General features: G+C 43.4%; 1 protein-coding gene across 2 annotated transcripts; it reads left to right on the forward strand.

The window, feature by feature from the left end:
• The first annotated feature begins 796 nt into the window (after window positions 1-796).
• Window positions 797-17,920, forward strand: LOC105015905 (AFG3-like protein 1). 2 transcript variants are annotated; one of them, XM_010879387.5, is made up of 17 exons: window positions 797-1,018; window positions 1,499-1,586; window positions 1,684-1,752; window positions 1,867-1,994; window positions 5,366-5,515; window positions 5,680-5,754; window positions 6,952-7,076; window positions 7,177-7,447; window positions 7,686-7,823; window positions 8,042-8,195; window positions 8,296-8,403; window positions 11,214-11,339; window positions 12,359-12,469; window positions 12,745-12,860; window positions 12,981-13,181; window positions 14,392-14,586; window positions 15,217-17,920. In XM_010879387.5, the coding sequence occupies exons 1-17, from the start codon at window positions 896-898 to the stop codon at window positions 15,394-15,396; spliced, it is 2,358 nt and encodes a 785-aa protein (XP_010877689.2). In that variant the 5' UTR covers window positions 797-895; the 3' UTR covers window positions 15,397-17,920. The 2 variants fall into 2 exon arrangements, with proteins under 2 accessions (XP_010877689.2, XP_034153214.1); XM_034297323.1 differs by lacking the exon at window positions 14,392-14,586.
• Window positions 17,921-17,934: the final 14 nt, after the last annotated feature.

The following is a 17,934-nucleotide window of genomic DNA, read 5'->3' on the forward strand; positions in this document are numbered from 1 at the left end:
AATGGTGAAGCTAATGGGAGACAACATAAGGACCGAATACACAGTACATGCATACTTGACAATTACATAATATGGGTGGTGAGCATACTGTATAAAATCATGTGTTATGGCCCAGGCTATAATCTCAAATATTCCAATTTGGCTGGGTGGGAGTGACCTACAGAGTATGATTTCAGTTATCGTTCAAATTGACAACTTCTTTCCATGAATCTCATAGTAGTAGTACTAAGCAGTAACAACCCCTTCACCCAAATGTCCAAGCTTCACAAATGTTTATTCTAGAGTTAAGTGCATAAACTAAAGCTGTAGGTACGTTACTAGTAGTGCAAGAAGTTTCGCTGTGCCTGTAGCCAAAATGATCCTTAGATGCTGAGTCCAGGTAGTCTGTGCAGTGTGAACTTGTTGACAAGACTAGTAGGCAAATGCATTTAGGTCCCGGTCTCCAAATACCGACAAGTCTGATATGGAAGTCACGGATCTCGTCGTTCGACGCACATTGATCACAGCACTCATCTAAACATCGCTTGTTATGATATTTACCGATCGCAAAGCGGTAGCTGGTCCTTCGAAGGAACCGAGGAGGTCGTTGTTGTGCACGAACATAAAAACAATTAGGTTATAACATTTTCTTTAACTCGAGTTCGTTAAATGTCCTTATTAATCGATATTGCTTATGTATTTTAATAAATAATGATTAAGGTTGTTTGGGTAAATTGGTAATAATTTCACAAATGTTTTACTTCCGGCTTATAGATGGCTTGGATTATATTCCGTAGTAAATAAATGACGGCGCAATCTTCAGCAGGCATAGACTCAACTGTTGAGTCGGCTAAGGTCGGTTGGCTCGGAATCGAGCTACTTCATCAGCGGGGAACTCAACCTGCTGCATCGAAATATGGTTCGCATGATGGGGCTGCTTTTAGTGAGTGTTGGGCCCCTCCGAAACGTTGTCCAGGCAGGGGGCAAAGGCTATGCGACCCATCCTGCAACTTTTCGTCAAAGTAGCGCGTTTTCAAAGGTACGATTACTTTTGTTTTTCATTGTTCAAGTTACAGTCTAAAGTCTTGGTTAAAACACTTTTTACAAGGGAAGTGGACAAAGGATAGTAATATTTTCTAGAAATGTGAAATGTAATGACACCTCTCACTAATTAATTTAATGCAGACTTGTTGCGCTTTAGCCTCTGGAAGGGGGCGCGTGAGCTGCAGCACGTCTGTGGGAAACGTTTAGGCAAATTGATGCCTTATCCTCCATACATTCACCTCTTTATTACCAATTTCAGTAATTCATTGTATAACATGATATGTTGATATTTTATTATCAACATCTAATATATTTTCTATTTACTTTTCTATATTTTTTCTATTCTATATTTTTGGAGTAGGCCTCATAATTTGCAACAATAGCACCTAATACAGATCAATATAAATCTGAATCTTAATAGGCCTATATGACTTAAAAAGTAGACTGAGTTATTCCAATGCTGTGCTCCCTTTAGTGTTCCACATTGAGCAAAATCCAGACACTGGGATTTAATCACTGCACCTTCACACTGGCTCGATTACTAAGTTCCAAACCCCCAAGAGGTAAATCACTACTCCTTCAGGATATGTTGTTATTCAGGGAAATAGCTATTACATTTTCTCCAATGTCTGTGCTTCTTTGATATTTTAATTCCTTTAGGTTTTGAGAAGTTCTTCCCAAAAAGTGAGAACACTCCAGGAGTCAACCAGTCATCTGAAGAGACACAAGGTATGACTGATGAGTCAATATCCTGTCTGTTTCTACTGATCAAACCTGGGAATTCAATAATGGACAGGCAGTTGTCTTTTTGATTTAATTTCCTATGTCCTTTTCCTTGTTTAGATGAGAAGAACAAAGACACAGAATCTCAGTGCTGCAGAAAAGGGGGGCCAAGTGAAGGTGGTGACAGAGAGCAGGAAAGGAAGCGAGGGGGAAGGAAGGGCGAATCAGACTGGTGGACACGGTTCCAGGTCTGCTTCAAACTGTATATTTAGACATGAAAACAAAATATCAGTCATGTTTGATTTTCCTCCCTTGGCTTCCTGATATGGGCCAGATCCAGAGCCATAACATGTGTCAATAATACCGTAATAATGTTTGGCATACTGTTAGTGTTACTCCTATATTAATGTAGTGGCAGCGTACCACCACCTCCAAACAATTAGGATAAAAATATTAACGTAAAATCTGTTTGGACCTTGTATAACTGTCAACAAAAGTAATGTAAATCTTGATGTAGAAAAGATGATCGCACACTATTCAAAAACGATATATATATAGCTCTAACAGCTGCTAACTGTTGAGAACTGCACATGTTTTTTCTGTTGTTGTTGTTGCCATGAACCTTGCTTTGATGCAGCCCAGTGCTGAAGCACCATTGGATTTATCTATATCCAAAATTAGGAACAACAATTGAATTAATTTAAAACACTTGGTCAAAGATGAGAATCACTGTTCTAACCATGAAAGATACCTTTTTCACAAAATGTAAACATATAAAGTCCAAGAAATGATTGAAGTTAAGGCAAAATTACACATTTTAGAAGTAATGTTTTTAAATATTAAGTCCTTCTAGTATGAATCTGAAAAGAGAGGCATGTTTGAATGTATCTGTTGCCCCCTAGGTTTATGTGCCACTTATAAAGCATATTTTCAACTTTTATTATTCAAATATACAGTGGGGAGAACAAGTATTTGATACACTGCTGATTTTGCAGGTTTTCCCACTTACAGAGCATGTAGAAGTCTGTAATTTAAAAAGAAATCCAGAAAATCACATTGTATGATTTTTAAGTAATTAATTTGCATTTTATTGCATGACATAAGTATTTGATACATCAGAAAAGCAGAACTTAATATTTGGTACAGAAACCTTTGTTTGCAATTACAGAGATCATACGTTTCCTGTAGTTCTTGACCAGGTTTGCACACACTGCAGCAGGGATTTTGGCCCACTCCTCCATATACAGACCTTCTCCAGATCCTTCAGGTTTCGTTGCTGTCGCTGGGCAATATGGACTTTCAGCTCCCTACAAAGATTTTCTATTGGGTTCAGGTCTGGAGACTGGCTAGGCCGCTCCAGGACCTTGAGATGCTTCTTACGGAGCCACTCCTTAGTTGCCCTGGCTGTGTGGTTCGGGTCGTTGTCATGCTAGAATACCCAGCCACGACCCATCTTTAATGCTCTTACTGAGGGAAGGAGGTTGTTGGCCAAGATCTCACGATACATGGCCCCATCCATCCTCCCATCAATACGGTGCTGTTGTCCTGTCCCCTTTGCAGAAAAGCATCCCCAAAGAATGATGTTTCCACCTCCATGGGGTTGTACTCATCCTTCTTCTTCCTCCAAACAGACGAGAGGAGTTTAGACCAAAAAGCACTATTTTTGTCTCATAAGACCACATGACCTTCTCCCATTCCTCCTCTGGATCATCCAGATGGTCATTGGCAAACTTCAGATGGGCCTGGACATGCGCTGGCTTGAGGAGGGGGACCTTGCGTGCACTGCAGAATTTTTATGTTACTAATGGTTTTCTTTGAGACTGTGGTCCCAGCTCTCTTCAGGTCATTGACCAGGTCCTGCCGTGTAGTTCTGGGCTGATCCCTCACCTTCCTCATGATCATTGCAGTTAATACAGGTAATGAGTGGAGAACAGGAGGGCTTCTTAAATAAAAACTAACAGATCTGTGAGAGACAGAATTCTTACTGGTTGGTAGGTGATCAAATACTTGTCATGCAATAAAATGCAAATTAATTATAAAAAAATCATACAATTGATTTTCTGGATTTTTGTTTTAGATTCCGTCTCTCACAGTTGAAGTGTACCTATGATAAAAATTACAGACCTCTACATGCTTTGTAAGTCGGAAACACTGCCGATTTTGCAGGTTATTAAATACTTGTTCTCCCCACTGTATACAATGCCATATATTGTGAAAAATATTGTTTACTGGCTGTATCGCCCAATCCTGATAAGAACAAGTGATATATTGCTGTCACAATTATGACATATTAAGTTGACGATTAATGTGGCACACAGATTATTGCGATTCATGTTTTAATTGTCTATATTGTTCATTTTATGCCAGTATTATAGTGTAATATTACTGTAAGAGTACACGTGGTGGTTCTGGAGATGGTTCTTCAGATGTGTGGGGTTTGCGCTTTTGACCGCCATCTTTCTGGAGCAGATCCGACAATTCGGCTCCTCCAAATAATTACGCAACTTGGTTTAAAACTAAAATGCGCCCAGAGTGATCCAGTTGTGTTTGGCTTTGGAACTACCACTAAATCCATGTTGTTAACGATTGCTCTACACAAAATGCAACCGCAAAGCAACGACAATAACATTTTCCTACACCTCTCGCTGTGCTACAAAATATTATTATAGGCTTGTTATTTGAAACAGCTTATTCTAAAACTATTAATGTCGCAAACCATGATTGGATGCTTAGTTGATTAATTCAGTTAAACATGTACAAGGACTAATATATATTTTTTCCAAACATAGGCCTAAATATGCAATGGGACAACAGATATTTCTATATTTGCATTTTAATGTGCATTATCCAATTAAGAAAATAAGGATGGAAATTACAAAATTCAACTTACAATATTAGTACAAATATTTTACACACAGGTGTGTGGTCTTCTTTTGACAGTCCGAGTTTATACGACAAATAGGTGACTGAAACACATTGGATTATTAACTAATACTGTTGGGAAATTACATTACATTGCATTGCAAAACAATTCTGAACTGGGTTTAAACATACTGAAGCAAATTACTTCCTATACATTTTCTGTGTTTATAACTTACCGCAGAGCTGTCAAACGCTGCTGCACCCCTGGGCTAGACATCCTAACTGATCGAAACTGACATAATTCACATGATATTTGTTGAGACGTTTCTAACATTGGTGTAAAACTCCCTTATTAAGATAGGAAACCTCATTTTGGAATCTAAATATTGTGCAAGAAAATCGTTGTCATAAAAATCATTGCGATCTGGCTCAAATAATCGCCATCAGGCCATTATGTAATAATTGCGACAGCCCTAACAAGCAATAGATGTGTAGTGTGGCAGTAATGGTAAAAGGATAAGAAATATGAGGAGAAACTGGATTATGTAATAGATAGAAACACCTTTTAATTGACATTTCTAAAGTCAACAAAGGGTCTCTTTATCATACTGCTAAAAAGGTGTTGAAAGTTCACATGAGGAGAAGCAAGACAGCTGCCGGAGCCCAGCTGTACTACACCTCTTGTGTTGATGAGACAACCTTCATTTTACATTATGTCCAGCATGTCTCCCCTCTCATTGTGCTCTATGTCTGACAGAATGATTTCCCCTGGGATGAGACGACCATTCGCAATGTTGGAGTTGGACTGGCAGGCATGGCCTCCGCTTTTCTCTATTTCCATTTTCGAGAGATAGGGAAGGAAGTCTCCTGGAAGGAATTTGTGCATAGCTACCTGGCTGAAGGACTGGTGAGGGACAGGAGATGAACTATTTTGGGGTTACTGTTCTCAACTAGTTGCTATGTAACAATGTTTTAGAAGACCCATAAATAACTATTGCATGCCTGGAGCTGATGTCACTGTGTGATAAGAGTCTGAGGTCTTCATTCTTAAATGTGTGTTTTTGTGAACAGGTGAGCCGCCTGGAGGTAGTAAACAAGCAGTATGTTCGGGTCATGCCAGTGCATGGAGTCAACAGGTCAGAAGTGGTACGTTCCGAGTCATCTTGTGTTGACCCCATTTAGTCAACTGGTCAGAAGTGGTACATTCCGAGTCATCTTGTGCTGACCCCATTTAGTCAACTGGTCAGAAGTGGTACATTCCGAGTCATCTTGTGTTGACCCCATTTAGTCAACTGGTCAGAAGTGGTACATTCCGAGTCATCTTGTGCTGACCCCATTTAGTCAACTGGTTGTCTAGTCAATAGGTTGTTGGTCCCCAGATTTGTTTCTAGTTGTGGAGTCAATGTGAATAATGAACCCAAAACATTAATACTCTGGCAACAGCTCTAGTGGACATTCCTACAGTAAGCATGCTAATTACAAGCTCCCTTGACATGAAACTAAGACATGTGACATTGGGTTTGTATGACAGCGGTCTTGAACACTGAGAAAACAGAGGAGGAAGGGCAGCATAGGCCAAGATGAACTCAGCCTTGTTGACAGCAGTATAACAGTTTTAAACCCATGGTCAGGGGGTGCTCCATCAGAAGGGCTGTAGCCGCAGGGTGGGTAGCCTCGGTAAAATCTTCAGAGAGGAGCAAACATCGATTGAAAAGTCACACGGTTCACAAAGCTACAGAATATTAAAATCAAACCAGGTTTATTTATTTTTAATCATAATAAGCCAAGTTAAGTTAAGATGCTCAAGTGAGAGCGGCATGTTTTTCCTCTAACTCCACAGCACAACGTGCTGTCTTTGTTTCTGCAAGTGTTTGCTTTCGGCGGCAATACCGTCGCTTGACAAGAATGTGGCTTGCAGCTGTCACAAATGCATGACTGTGTAGCAGAAGCGCACTAATTTCCATTGCAATGACAAATGTGCCCCACAAACTTTTAAATATACTGTAAAAGTAGACAACTTTAATAATCTGCCTACCATAAATGTCTCTGTGCTTGTTCTGTAATAGCCAGGCTTTATTAGTAGTAGGCACATTGCCAAAAGATATTAAACAAAGCTGAATAACCCTTTAATATTCCCTAATGTGACTTTCATGGAGACATTTGCAGAGCACTGCAGAACACACGTTGGAAATCATTGGTACTTAGTAAGACGATGCATTTCAATGGAATGGATGTTTCTGTATTCTTTAGTCCTCGTTGTTATAGCTAGTGTATTGTTCTCTAATCTTTGAACCGAGAGTCATAATTGTTCTATGCTGTTCAATTGTCTTGTCTTTGTTCCAGAGCTACCTGTGGTTTAACATCGGCAGTGTCAACACATTTGAACACCACTTGGAGCAGGCACAGCAGGAGATGGGCCTAGACTCCACCCACAGAGTACCTGTGGTCTACAGCAGCGAGAGCGATGGGTGAGAGACTGTATTGGGTGGAGGCCAGGGGTGTGGTGGCGAGACGAGGGAGTAGGGAGGATGTTAGCTAATGCTAATGGTTCCCTTTGTCTTTTTCTAGTACTTTCCTCATGAGCCTTCTTCCAGGCTTGCTGCTGGTTGGGTTTCTACTCTTCACCATGCGCCAGGGACCCATTGCAGGAGCCCGTGGTGGTGGGCGGGGCAACCCTTTCAGCATGAGTGAATCCAAGGCCAAGATCATGAAAGACAATATTGAGGTGAGGTTTAAGGACGTGGCGGGCTGTGATGAGGCCAAGCTGGAGATCATGGAGTTCGTCAACTTTCTGAAGAACCCTCGGCAGTACCAAGACCTGGGGGCCAAGATCCCTAAGGTACATCTTTATTTATTCTTGTTTTTATCCAAAACTCTATTTGGTCTGTTGTACATGATGTCAAGTCGGTCTGATGTATATGATGCTCACTGAGAAAAGGCAATGTTATCTATTTCAAAATGCTTTATTTTTTCTGTTTGCATAGACATATCTTTGCTTGTCAGTCTCCACTCCACTCTACCTGGTAAATACTCACCAGTGGCCATATGTGTACCACACATATCCATGTTCTGCCCAGGGTGCATTGTTGTCAGGTCCGCCAGGCACAGGCAAGACACTGCTGGCCAAGGCCACAGCCGGAGAGGCCCAAGTCCCCTTCATCACTGTCAACGGCTCAGAGTTCCAAGAGATGTTTGTTGGCGTGGGTCCAGCCAGAGTGAGTACCGCCGTCGGGGGAGGAAGACAACTGACAGTTTGTGTGGATTACCCGGCAGATTGGTTTTCCTCTGTCAAAATATTTACTTTGAGATATGTGTCTCTGAATCACTACAATAAACTCATCTAGACAATAACCACCCAAAACGTTTGCTGAGGTTGTGGATATTTTGCTGTTGTATGACACAGGTCTTAAACCCTTTCATGTCTGTCTTTCAGGTGAGGGACATGTTTGCTATGGCACGTAAGAACGCTCCGTGCATCCTGTTTATTGATGAGATAGACGCTGTGGGCCGGAAAAGAGGCAGGGGGAACTTTGGGGAACAGAGTGAGCAGGAGAACACCCTGAACCAGCTGCTAGTGGAGCTGGATGGTAAGTCTGGCCTGGAACTAGAAATGAAGACTCCAGAGTTCTGTGACCATCCCCCACAGTCTCATCAGATGGTCCTGACTTCTCTTTGTGTTGACTGTAGGGTTCAACCCCAACACTAACGTGGTGGTCTTGGCCGGAACCAACCGGCCAGATATCCTGGACCCAGCGCTGATGAGACCTGGACGCTTCGACAGGCAGATTTACATAGGTACATGACAGTCTGCCTAGAAATACTCACTGAGTTCCTGCAAAATTATCTTAGTGGCATATAGCAATTTGCCTTTGAACTTTAATGTTCCCTTTTTCTAAATTCTATCATACACCTAAATTTTCCCTGACCTAAAGGTATGTATAGTTCATGGGCACTGTATCAAGGCTAATATTCAGAACACCTCAGTCAGAACCACACATATACATTCTATATATAGGTCACCTCAGTCAGAACCACACATATACATTCTATATATAGGTCACCTCAGTCAGAACCACACATATACATTCTATATATAGGTCACCTCAGACAGAACCACACATATACATTCTATATATAGGTCACCTCAGTCAGAACCACACATATACATTCTATATATAGGTCACCTCAGTCAGAACCACACATATACATTCTATATATAGGTCACCTCAGTCAGAACCACACATATACATTCTATATATAGGTCACCTCAGTCAGAACCACACATATACATTCTATATATAGGTCACCTCAGTCAGAACCACACATATACATTCTATATATAGGTCACCTCAGACAGAACCACACATATACATTCTATATATAGGTCACCTCAGGCAGAACCACACATTTACATTCTATATATAGGTCACCTCAGTCAGAACCACACATTTGCATTCTATATATAGGTCACCTCAGTCAGAACCACACATTTACATTCTATATATAGGTCACCTCAGGCAGAACCACACATTTACATTCTATATATAGGCCACCTCTATCAGAACCACACATACAGTGCCTTGCAATAGTTTTCCAGACCTCTGACCAATTTAAATTTTTTCTTGAATATTATTGGTACATTGACACTGTTATTCTGTTTGATATTTCAGTTGAAAAGACAGACACTTACAAAACATTATTGGTGACATTGGAACCATTTTTGAGGGGATGTTAAGGGTTCTTAAAACCTTTAAAATGTGTTCCTCACAGAATTTACAGGAGTTCTCCAAAAGGTTTTCATTTAAATAAACGTGTATCATGCTGACATAGTGCGTATTCATTACTGTTTATTTCGCAAGTATACTATAGGTGACTTCCACTACAACAGTGTTTTCATGTCCTGGATTAGCATGGCTTTAGGCTGACACTGCTTTGGTGTTCTGACCCTGCTCTCCTCCCCCATCCTCTCTCTGGCCAGCACAGCTCACAAAGACAATGATCTGCCCTGTCATTGGATTAGCCATCATCAGAGGGATTACCCAGCCCGGCACGGCAGGCACATCTCATGAAATATCACGCCATGCCTGTTCCGTGCCGTCCCGCCTTCCCTGACCTGACCCCCTTAGCATAGCAACGACCTAGCCTAGCTTTGACCGTGACTTCGGTAGGCCAGACTGTTCTGTTCCAGTTCCCAGTACCAGACATGCCTGGCTAAAATGAATAGGCTTAATACACAGTCTGTACTGGGGTTAAGAAGCTTTCCATGGGTAGTGAAATCACTGTGCACATTCTAATGTTTTTTAAACTAAAAGTAGCCAGCAGTAGCCTAAAATCGATGCTTCTATTTCAGTGCTTCTGCAACAGACAAAAGTAATGTACAGTTGTGGTTTTCTTAGAGGAACTCTCTGATCAACGCGGTAGTGTTGCCATTGTTTATTAATGTTTCTTAATAATGTCAAAACTAACTTGTCTCTAACCCTCATCATATCATTATACCGTATGTATGTACACACAATCAATTGGTAAAGACCTCCGTGAATCATGTACAGATTGAAAATGAATGTGTTGTTTGAGACCTCTGTGAATCATGTACAGAGTCAAAATGAATGTGATGTTTGAGACCTTTACTAATTGATTGTGTGTACTTGAGGTCTCAAACATCACATTCATTTGTACATGATTCACGGCAAACTCGGTTCTTGTTTCAGTCACATCTGTAGTCGCTTTTGCTTGAACCCTAATGAATGGTTGACCTGAGAATAAATAGGGGTTACATGGTGCAGTTGGAGAGGAGCCAAGGTGTGCTACAGTAGTGTCTTCCTGACCTTTGACCAGATGGTTTATTAGTGTAGGTTCATGTATTTTTTTAATCCTCATACTGCAGCAGACTTTGAAAGAAGGCAACCAATGTTAGCCAACGTCTTCACAAAAGTGGTGATTTAAATTTGACCTGACCCCAATTAACTAGTACAATACTTGCATCTTTGTTGTTTTCGTCCTTCTTATTACAGACCTCCAATCAAGGCATTTTTAGGGGAACTTCTAAGTGTAAGAAAAATGAATAGAACATGCGTTTGATCACATTCTTGGTATTTCAAAAGTGAAGGTGCAAAAGCCCTGTTGGTGGCAAATGTTTGTCATCATCACTGCCGTCATTGGGTGCGTGCGAGTGTGTGTGCATGGCTGTGTGTGTGCATGGCCGTGTGTGTGCATGGCCGTGTGTGTGCATGGCCGTGTGTGTGCATGGCCGTGTGTGTGCATGGCCGTGTGTGTGCATGGCCGTGTGTGTGCATGGTTGTGTGTGTGCATGGCTGTGTGTGTGTGTTCATGTGTGGCGCCTCACTAGCCAAAATTCCTCTCTCATGGAAAATGCAGTGAACTGTTGAAGCTTCTATAAACAGAAAGGTTATGTAACTGGGGACAGTTTGGGATAGGAGGCTGGTTGTTCCCTTGGGTACTGGTGGTCCTCCACTAAATGTAATTTGTTTGCTCCCTTACAGACCGGATCTCCTACCCCCCCCCCCCTTCTTTCCTTAGTTGTTGTTACATAATTACATTTAGATTCATATAGGGTGAGTTGCTAAATCATTTTCTCTCTTTCTCAGGTCCACCAGACATTAGGGGGAGAGCGTCCATCTTTAAAGTCCACCTGAAGCCTCTTAAGCTGGAATCTAACATGGACTCTGAAGCTTTGGCCAGGAAACTAGCTGCCCTCACACCTGGCTTCACTGGTGAGTGCAGTATGTTTGCATACACTTTGACAGCTAGCTGCTTGTCTAGTGTTTTAAAGTATTTGCAGGATGACATAAAAGGCATATGACATGTCGCCTGAAAGACTCAGAGGGAAAATAATCTCTTGTCTAATGAGACCGAAATCAAAACTATTAGACCTGAATGCCAAGTGCTACGTTAGATGAACACACAGTACTGCTCATGCCTATATCATCCCTACAGTGAAGCATGGTGGTGGAAACATCATGCAATGGGGTTGCTTCTAAGTGACTGGTCAGGATTTACCAGTGATCTACAGGATTTACAGTGATCTTCATAGAGCTCACAGAGTCATTTTGCAGCATGACAACAAATTGAAGTACAAAGCCAAGACAATGTGGAACTGGCTGTGAATGTCCTTGAGTGGCCCTGCCATAGCTTAGGCTTGAACCCCATTGAACATATTTGGGAGACCTGAAGATCGCAGTTCACCAATGCTCCCAATCTGACTGAGAGGATCTGATAGAGAGAATGGGAGAAACCTCTCAAATCCAGATGTGCAAAGCTGGCAGAAATGCTATCAGTACTGAGTAAAGGGTCTGAATACTAACGCACATGAAAGATTTCCGATTTCTTATTTAAATATATTGGCATAAATATCTGAATCTGTTTTTTGCTTTGTCATTATTGGGTATTGTGTGTACTGTAGATTGACAGGGAAAAAATGTAATGAATTATAAATTAAATCAACAACACGCGCAGAGGTCTGAATATTGTCCGAAGACACTGTTCCAAATCCTAGTGCCTCAAGGCAGTGACGGGGACGTTGCCAGGCACAGGGCCAAGTCTTCTGGATGGTACGTTACAGAAGGGGGGTTACCCCTGGAGTCATGATCAAAGGCCCCTTTACCTTCACCATCTTCCAGTTGACCTATAACTATTCCCAAGGTGTTTTCTTCAAACCGACCTGGATAAATAGTCAACTCAAAACTGTTTAGCTGTGTGGTAAATGTAATCTGTTCTCACCATGTTGTTACAGGAGCTGATATTGCCAATGTGTGTAATGAGGCAGCCCTAGTAGCAGCACGCTACCTCAACAGGTCGGTCAGTGCCATGCACTTTGACCAGGCCATCGAGAGGATCATCGGAGGTGAGCTACTGACACCCGCAGGGGATGGTGGGGAGAGCGGAGGGCAGGGGTTAGGAAGAGCTGGTGAAATGGGTCATTCTTGTTCAGAACCCAAGTCAGACAGGTGTTGACCTGTATTGAGCCCCGTCTGTCTCAGTCTAAGACACACAAGTGTAGCCTTAAGATGAAGGCACTAACTGAACTCTGGAATAAAGTTTCTGCTCTGGATTTCAGTTTCTGCTAAATCTCGAACTATGTAGCCTTCATCTTTTTAACATGCCCCCCTTTCCCGGCAGGTCTGGAGAAGAAGACCCAGTTGCTCCAGCCGTTAGAGAAGACCACTGTAGCATACCATGAGGCTGGTCATGCCGTGGTGGGCTGGTACCTGGAGCATGCTGACCCTCTGCTCAAGGTCTGGCTTCTCCCCTTCTGTCCCCAGTCTCCAAGCCTTCTCTTGCCTCAGTGTCTCTTCTTTTTTGCCGTTACTTCTCTGAACTGTAGACATACTGGTTGGTCTCCTCTCCTGCCCCAGGTGTCCATCATCCCCCGTGTAAAGGGTTTGGGCTACACTCAGTACCTCCCTAAGGAGCAGTACCTGTTCACCCAAGAACAGCTGTTTGACAGGATGTGTATGATGCTGGGAGGACGCGTGGCAGAGCAGATCTTCTTTGGGAAGATAACCACAGGGGCACATGATGACCTCCGAAAGGTCACGCAGTCTGCCTACGCACAGGTAAACAAAGAAACAAAAACGTACCCACAGTCCGTTAACTAACGTCCCTGCATCTCACCCAGCGTCCCTTCATCTCACCCAGCGTCCCTCCATCTCACCCAGCGTCCCTCCATCTCACCCAACGTCCCTCCATCTCACCCAGCGTCCCTCCATCTCACCCAACGTCCCTCCATCTCACCCAGCGTCCCTCCATCTCACCCAGCGTCCCTGCATCTCACCCAGCGTCCCTCCATCTCACCCAGCGTCCCTCCATCTCACCCAGCGTCCCTCCATCTCACCCAGCGTCCCTCCATCTCACCCAGCGTCCCTCCATCTCACCCAGTGTCCCTTCATCTCACCCAGCGTCCCTCCATCTCACCCAACGTCCCTCCATCTCACCCAGCGTCCCTGCATCTCACCCAGCGTCCCTGCATCTCACCCAGTGTCCCTCCATCTCACCCAACGTCCCTCCATCTCACCCAACGTCCCTCCATCTCACCCAGCGTCCCTCCATCTCACCCAGCGTCCCTGCATCTCACCCAGCGTCCCTCCATCTCACCCAGCGTCCCTGCATCTCACCCAGCGTCCCTCCATCTCACCCAGCGTCCCTGCATCTCACCCAGCGTCCCTCCATCTCACCCAGCGTCCCTCCATCTCACCCAGTGTCCCTCCATCTCACCCAGTGTCCCTTCATCTCACCCAGCGTCCCTTCATCTCACCCAGCGTCCCTCCATCTCACCCAGCGTCCCTCCATCTCACCCAGCGTCCCTCCATCTCACCCAACGTCCCTCCATCTCACCCAGCGTCCCTGCATCTCACCCAGCGTCCCTCCATCTCACCCAGCGTCCCTCCATCTCACCCAGCGTCCCTGCATCTCACCCAGCGTCCCTGCATCTCACCCAGCGTCCCTCCATCTCACCCAGCGTCCCTCCATCTCACCCAGCGTCCCTCCATCTCACCCAGCGTCCCTCCATCTCACCCAGCGTCCCTCCATCTCACCCAACGTCCCTCCATCTCACCCAGCGTCCCTCCATCTCACCCAGCGTCCCTCCATCTCACCCAGCGTCCCTGCATCTCACCCAGCGTCCCTGCATCTCACCCAGCGTCCCTCCATCTCACCCAGCGTCCCTGCATCTCACCCAGCGTCCCTGCATCTCACCCAGCGTCCCTCCATCTCACCCAGCGTCCCTCCATCTCACCAAACATCTCTCCATCTCCATCCATGTTTCAGGTGGTTGAGTTTGGGATGAGTGAGGCGTTGGGTCAGATGTCTTTTGACCTCCCCCGGCAGGGAGACATGGTCATGGAGAAGCCTTACAGTGAACCCACTGCCGAGCTTATAGACCAGGAGGTCCGCTCACTTATAGACGCTGCCGTCAAACGTACCCATCAGCTCATCAGTGACAACAGAGATATGGTGGAGAAGGTGAGGAGAACAGAGACGTGATGGGGAGATCCTAACCTCTTCAACTCTAGATGAGTAGATGGGATGATGGCAGTAGCATTGACAGTGTGTCAGTAGATGGGATGATGGCAGTAGCATTGCCAGTGTGTCAGTAGATGGGATGATGGCAGTAGCATTGACAGTGTGTCAGTAGATGGGATGATGGCAGTAGCATTGACAGTGTGTCAGTAGATGGGATGATGGCAGTAGCATTGACAGTGTGTCAGTAGATGGGATGATGGCAGTAACATTGACAGTGTGTCAGTAGATGGGATGATGGCAGTAGCATTGACAGTGTGTCAGTAGATGGGATGATGGCAGTAGCATTGACAGTGTGTCAGTAGATGGGATGATGGCAGTAACATTGACAGTGTGTCAGTAGATGGGATGATGGCAGTAGCATTGACAGTGTGTCAGTAGATGGGATGATGGCAGTAGCATTGACAGTGTGTCAGTAAATGGGATGATGGCAGTAGCATTGACAGTGTGTCAGTAAATGGGATGATGGCAGTAGCATTGACAGTGTGTCAGTAAATGGGATGATGGCAGTAGCATTGACGGTGTGTCAGTAGATAACTTACTCTGTGCTGAACTATATGCGTTTTCCTCCAGGTAGGGAAACGTCTCCTGGAGAAGGAGGTTTTGGACAAGGCTGATATGCTGGAACTGCTGGGGCCCCGGCCCTATAAGGAGAAATCCACTTATGAGGACTTTGTGGAGGAGACTGGGACCATAAAGGACACCTTCTTGCCCCATGGCCTCAAGAACTGGAACAAGGACCTGGGGACATAGCAACACCCAACCCAGGCCCCTGGACGGACATGTTGAGACGGCCTATAAAAAGACAGACCGATATCAGGGAAAGTTGTCAGGTGCAGATGCCAGAGCTTTTGTCATGTAGATCTATTTTAAATTCCTATGGGAACGGGCAAATGTGGTTCTGTAATTTTGTTTTGCTCTGCATAACATGAGACGAGGATACCCAGTCCACCGTGACCTTTTTACCTAGAAATACAACACTGTGCTCTGCTGACCCCTGACCACATCATGACTGCGCAGGGCCAGGAATGACCTTAGGCCTTAGAGACTGGTCTGTGGTCGTTACTTCCTGGTGCTCTTGAATGTCTTTGCCACGGCGCAAGGTAGCATTTTTATAATTGTATAGTATTCATAAAGCTGTTATTTAACATTTTCATTGTGTGTGGATGAATGTACAGGAGAGACATTTTTTATGAACATATGATAGTAGGTTACTTAAGTAGGTTACTGAAAGTAAATGAGAGATACAAAGTATATTGAAAGTGGGTGTGGTTCCTGAGTTAATTAACCAGTTAACATTCCATTGTGCTTAGGGTCATGTATTAAAATGTTGGGCAGGCAACCTGTGGTGAATCCCTGGCAGGATGCCCCAAATCCACAGGGGTACCTAAACGGGTTGAAGAGCATGAAAACCAAAGAAATCACATGCTGTAGACCAGGGCTATTCAAATCTGGCCCTTGAAGCCAGTTCCACTCCATTTTTTCCATTGAAACCCTATAATCAGGGACTTATTCAGACTTCAGACACCAGGTGGGTCCAATTAACGATGAGGTAGAACAGAAAACCAGCAGGCTCCGGCCCTCGTAGGGATTTGAATACCCCTACTGTAGACTGATGGGGAGATTTCATGTTTTTGCCACCTTATGACCTTATTGGATTTCAGTAAAAAGGTGTTTCATTTTCTAATTTGCTTGTGCAGGCATTGAAATCTGCCACCTTAAGCAGTCATTCATTCCAGTCAGTGTGTCATTCCAGTCAGTGTGTCTCAGACTAACATAGACAAACAATCCTTTCTGATTGTGAACCGTTACTAATTTTAGAAAACCACATGTACTCTCCTGAAAGAAGTCTTTGGAGGCTCTTTCGCAAAACAACAGCCACACCTCTACCTACCATCTTTATCCACAAGGATAGTGTCCAACAAGCAGCATTTCTTACTATGACAGGTTTGTCTCATGCTGTGTTAATGTCACTGCAGCTCAATGAGCAACAGATGATAATTTGGGCTCATCGACAAATTCTCATAATTCACCTAGTTTCATTAACAAATATTTTCACTCTCAGATTCTAGCAGTTTTCCCATTAAACTGTTTCATTTGTTTGATTTTAGTGGGATATTTTCTCTGGTAGAAAAAAATGCTTTCATCTGTGCAAGCAAATTGAAAATTCCATCCTTAGATTTTCACCACGCAGCTTAACTAACTTACCCAATAGAAGGGATCATTAGGGTCCTCTGTTTGATCTGATTTGTGCCAGCCCTGCCCAGAATAAATTAGTTTAACTTTGGCATGTCATGTTAGAGTAAAATTCTTGAAGGCCTTAAAATGTGATCTGACCCCTTTCTCATTAAGATTTGTCACATCTACTAAATAAAATGTGATCTGACCCCTTTCTCATTAAGATTTGTCACATCTACTAAATAAAATGTGATCTGACCCCTTTCTCATTAAGATTTGTTACATCTACTGAATAAAATGTCTCTTGTCACAATGCATTTGCATTATGACCAGAATGTCAGGTCTATCCCTTTATGCAAATGAAGCCAACCTTATTACAAATGCTGTGTTAATGTAATTTTTTAATTTTGTTTTTATCATTGCCAGATTTATACTCCGTTACTGCCAATGATTAAGACTTAAGTGTAATACTATTCCAATGCCTTACCTGTGGTAGAATTTCATCCATCCTTAAAGTCACTCCGCAAACAAGCTTGTCTGGATTTGGTTACATAATTCATGGAATGACCTGTATGAATACAAATGACATTAGTAGACCATAATGCTTAAGCCCAAAAAACAGAAACCGGTTGAATTTACATGTACAGCTGTTTTTAAAGACATGAGAATATCTTGGACAACCTGTAGTAGGAAACTTGACAACAAGCTACTAGCATGTATTCCCCACTACACATTTGTGCTCTCTCACATTTAGAAAGCAATAACTTACAGAGTTGATAGTGCCCATTGATTTTGGGCAAGTCTGACAAGACAGAATCAAAAATATTTATTGGAGCATTTAAACCTTATAGCTATTCAATCCTTCTCTATCCACTGTGAAATTAAATTTGTACTCTGAAGTATTTCTTTGTGGTTTCAGTTCAGTTGTGTTTTCATGCTGCATGTGCTGGTTGTCTTTCATGGTGTTCCTGGCAGAAATCCTAGAGTTCATTTATTTGGTCTGTTGAGCATAAATAATGGAAAGGCTGTGCTGTTCATGCTACCTTGTCAGACAAACTGTTGATTGGTGCTCTAATGCAAAATAAAACACAAAAAAATCTCTTTGTTTGCTTG

The sequence above is a fragment of the Esox lucius genome, chromosome 2 (assembly GCF_011004845.1).
Source record: "Esox lucius isolate fEsoLuc1 chromosome 2, fEsoLuc1.pri, whole genome shotgun sequence".
Classification (NCBI taxonomy): Eukaryota; Metazoa; Chordata; class Actinopteri; order Esociformes; family Esocidae; genus Esox; species Esox lucius.

Coding starts and splice junctions, on each gene's coding strand:
- LOC105015905 (XM_010879387.5), top strand. CDS start 896: ATGGTTCGCATGATGGGGCTGCTTTTAGTGAGTGTTGGGCCCCTCCGA. Junction 7,824..8,041: donor TTGGCGTGGGTCCAGCCAGA/GTGAGTACCGCC, acceptor TCTGTCTTTCAG/GTGAGGGACATGTTTGCTAT. Junction 11,340..12,358: donor CCTCACACCTGGCTTCACTG/GTGAGTGCAGTA, acceptor ATGTTGTTACAG/GAGCTGATATTGCCAATGTG.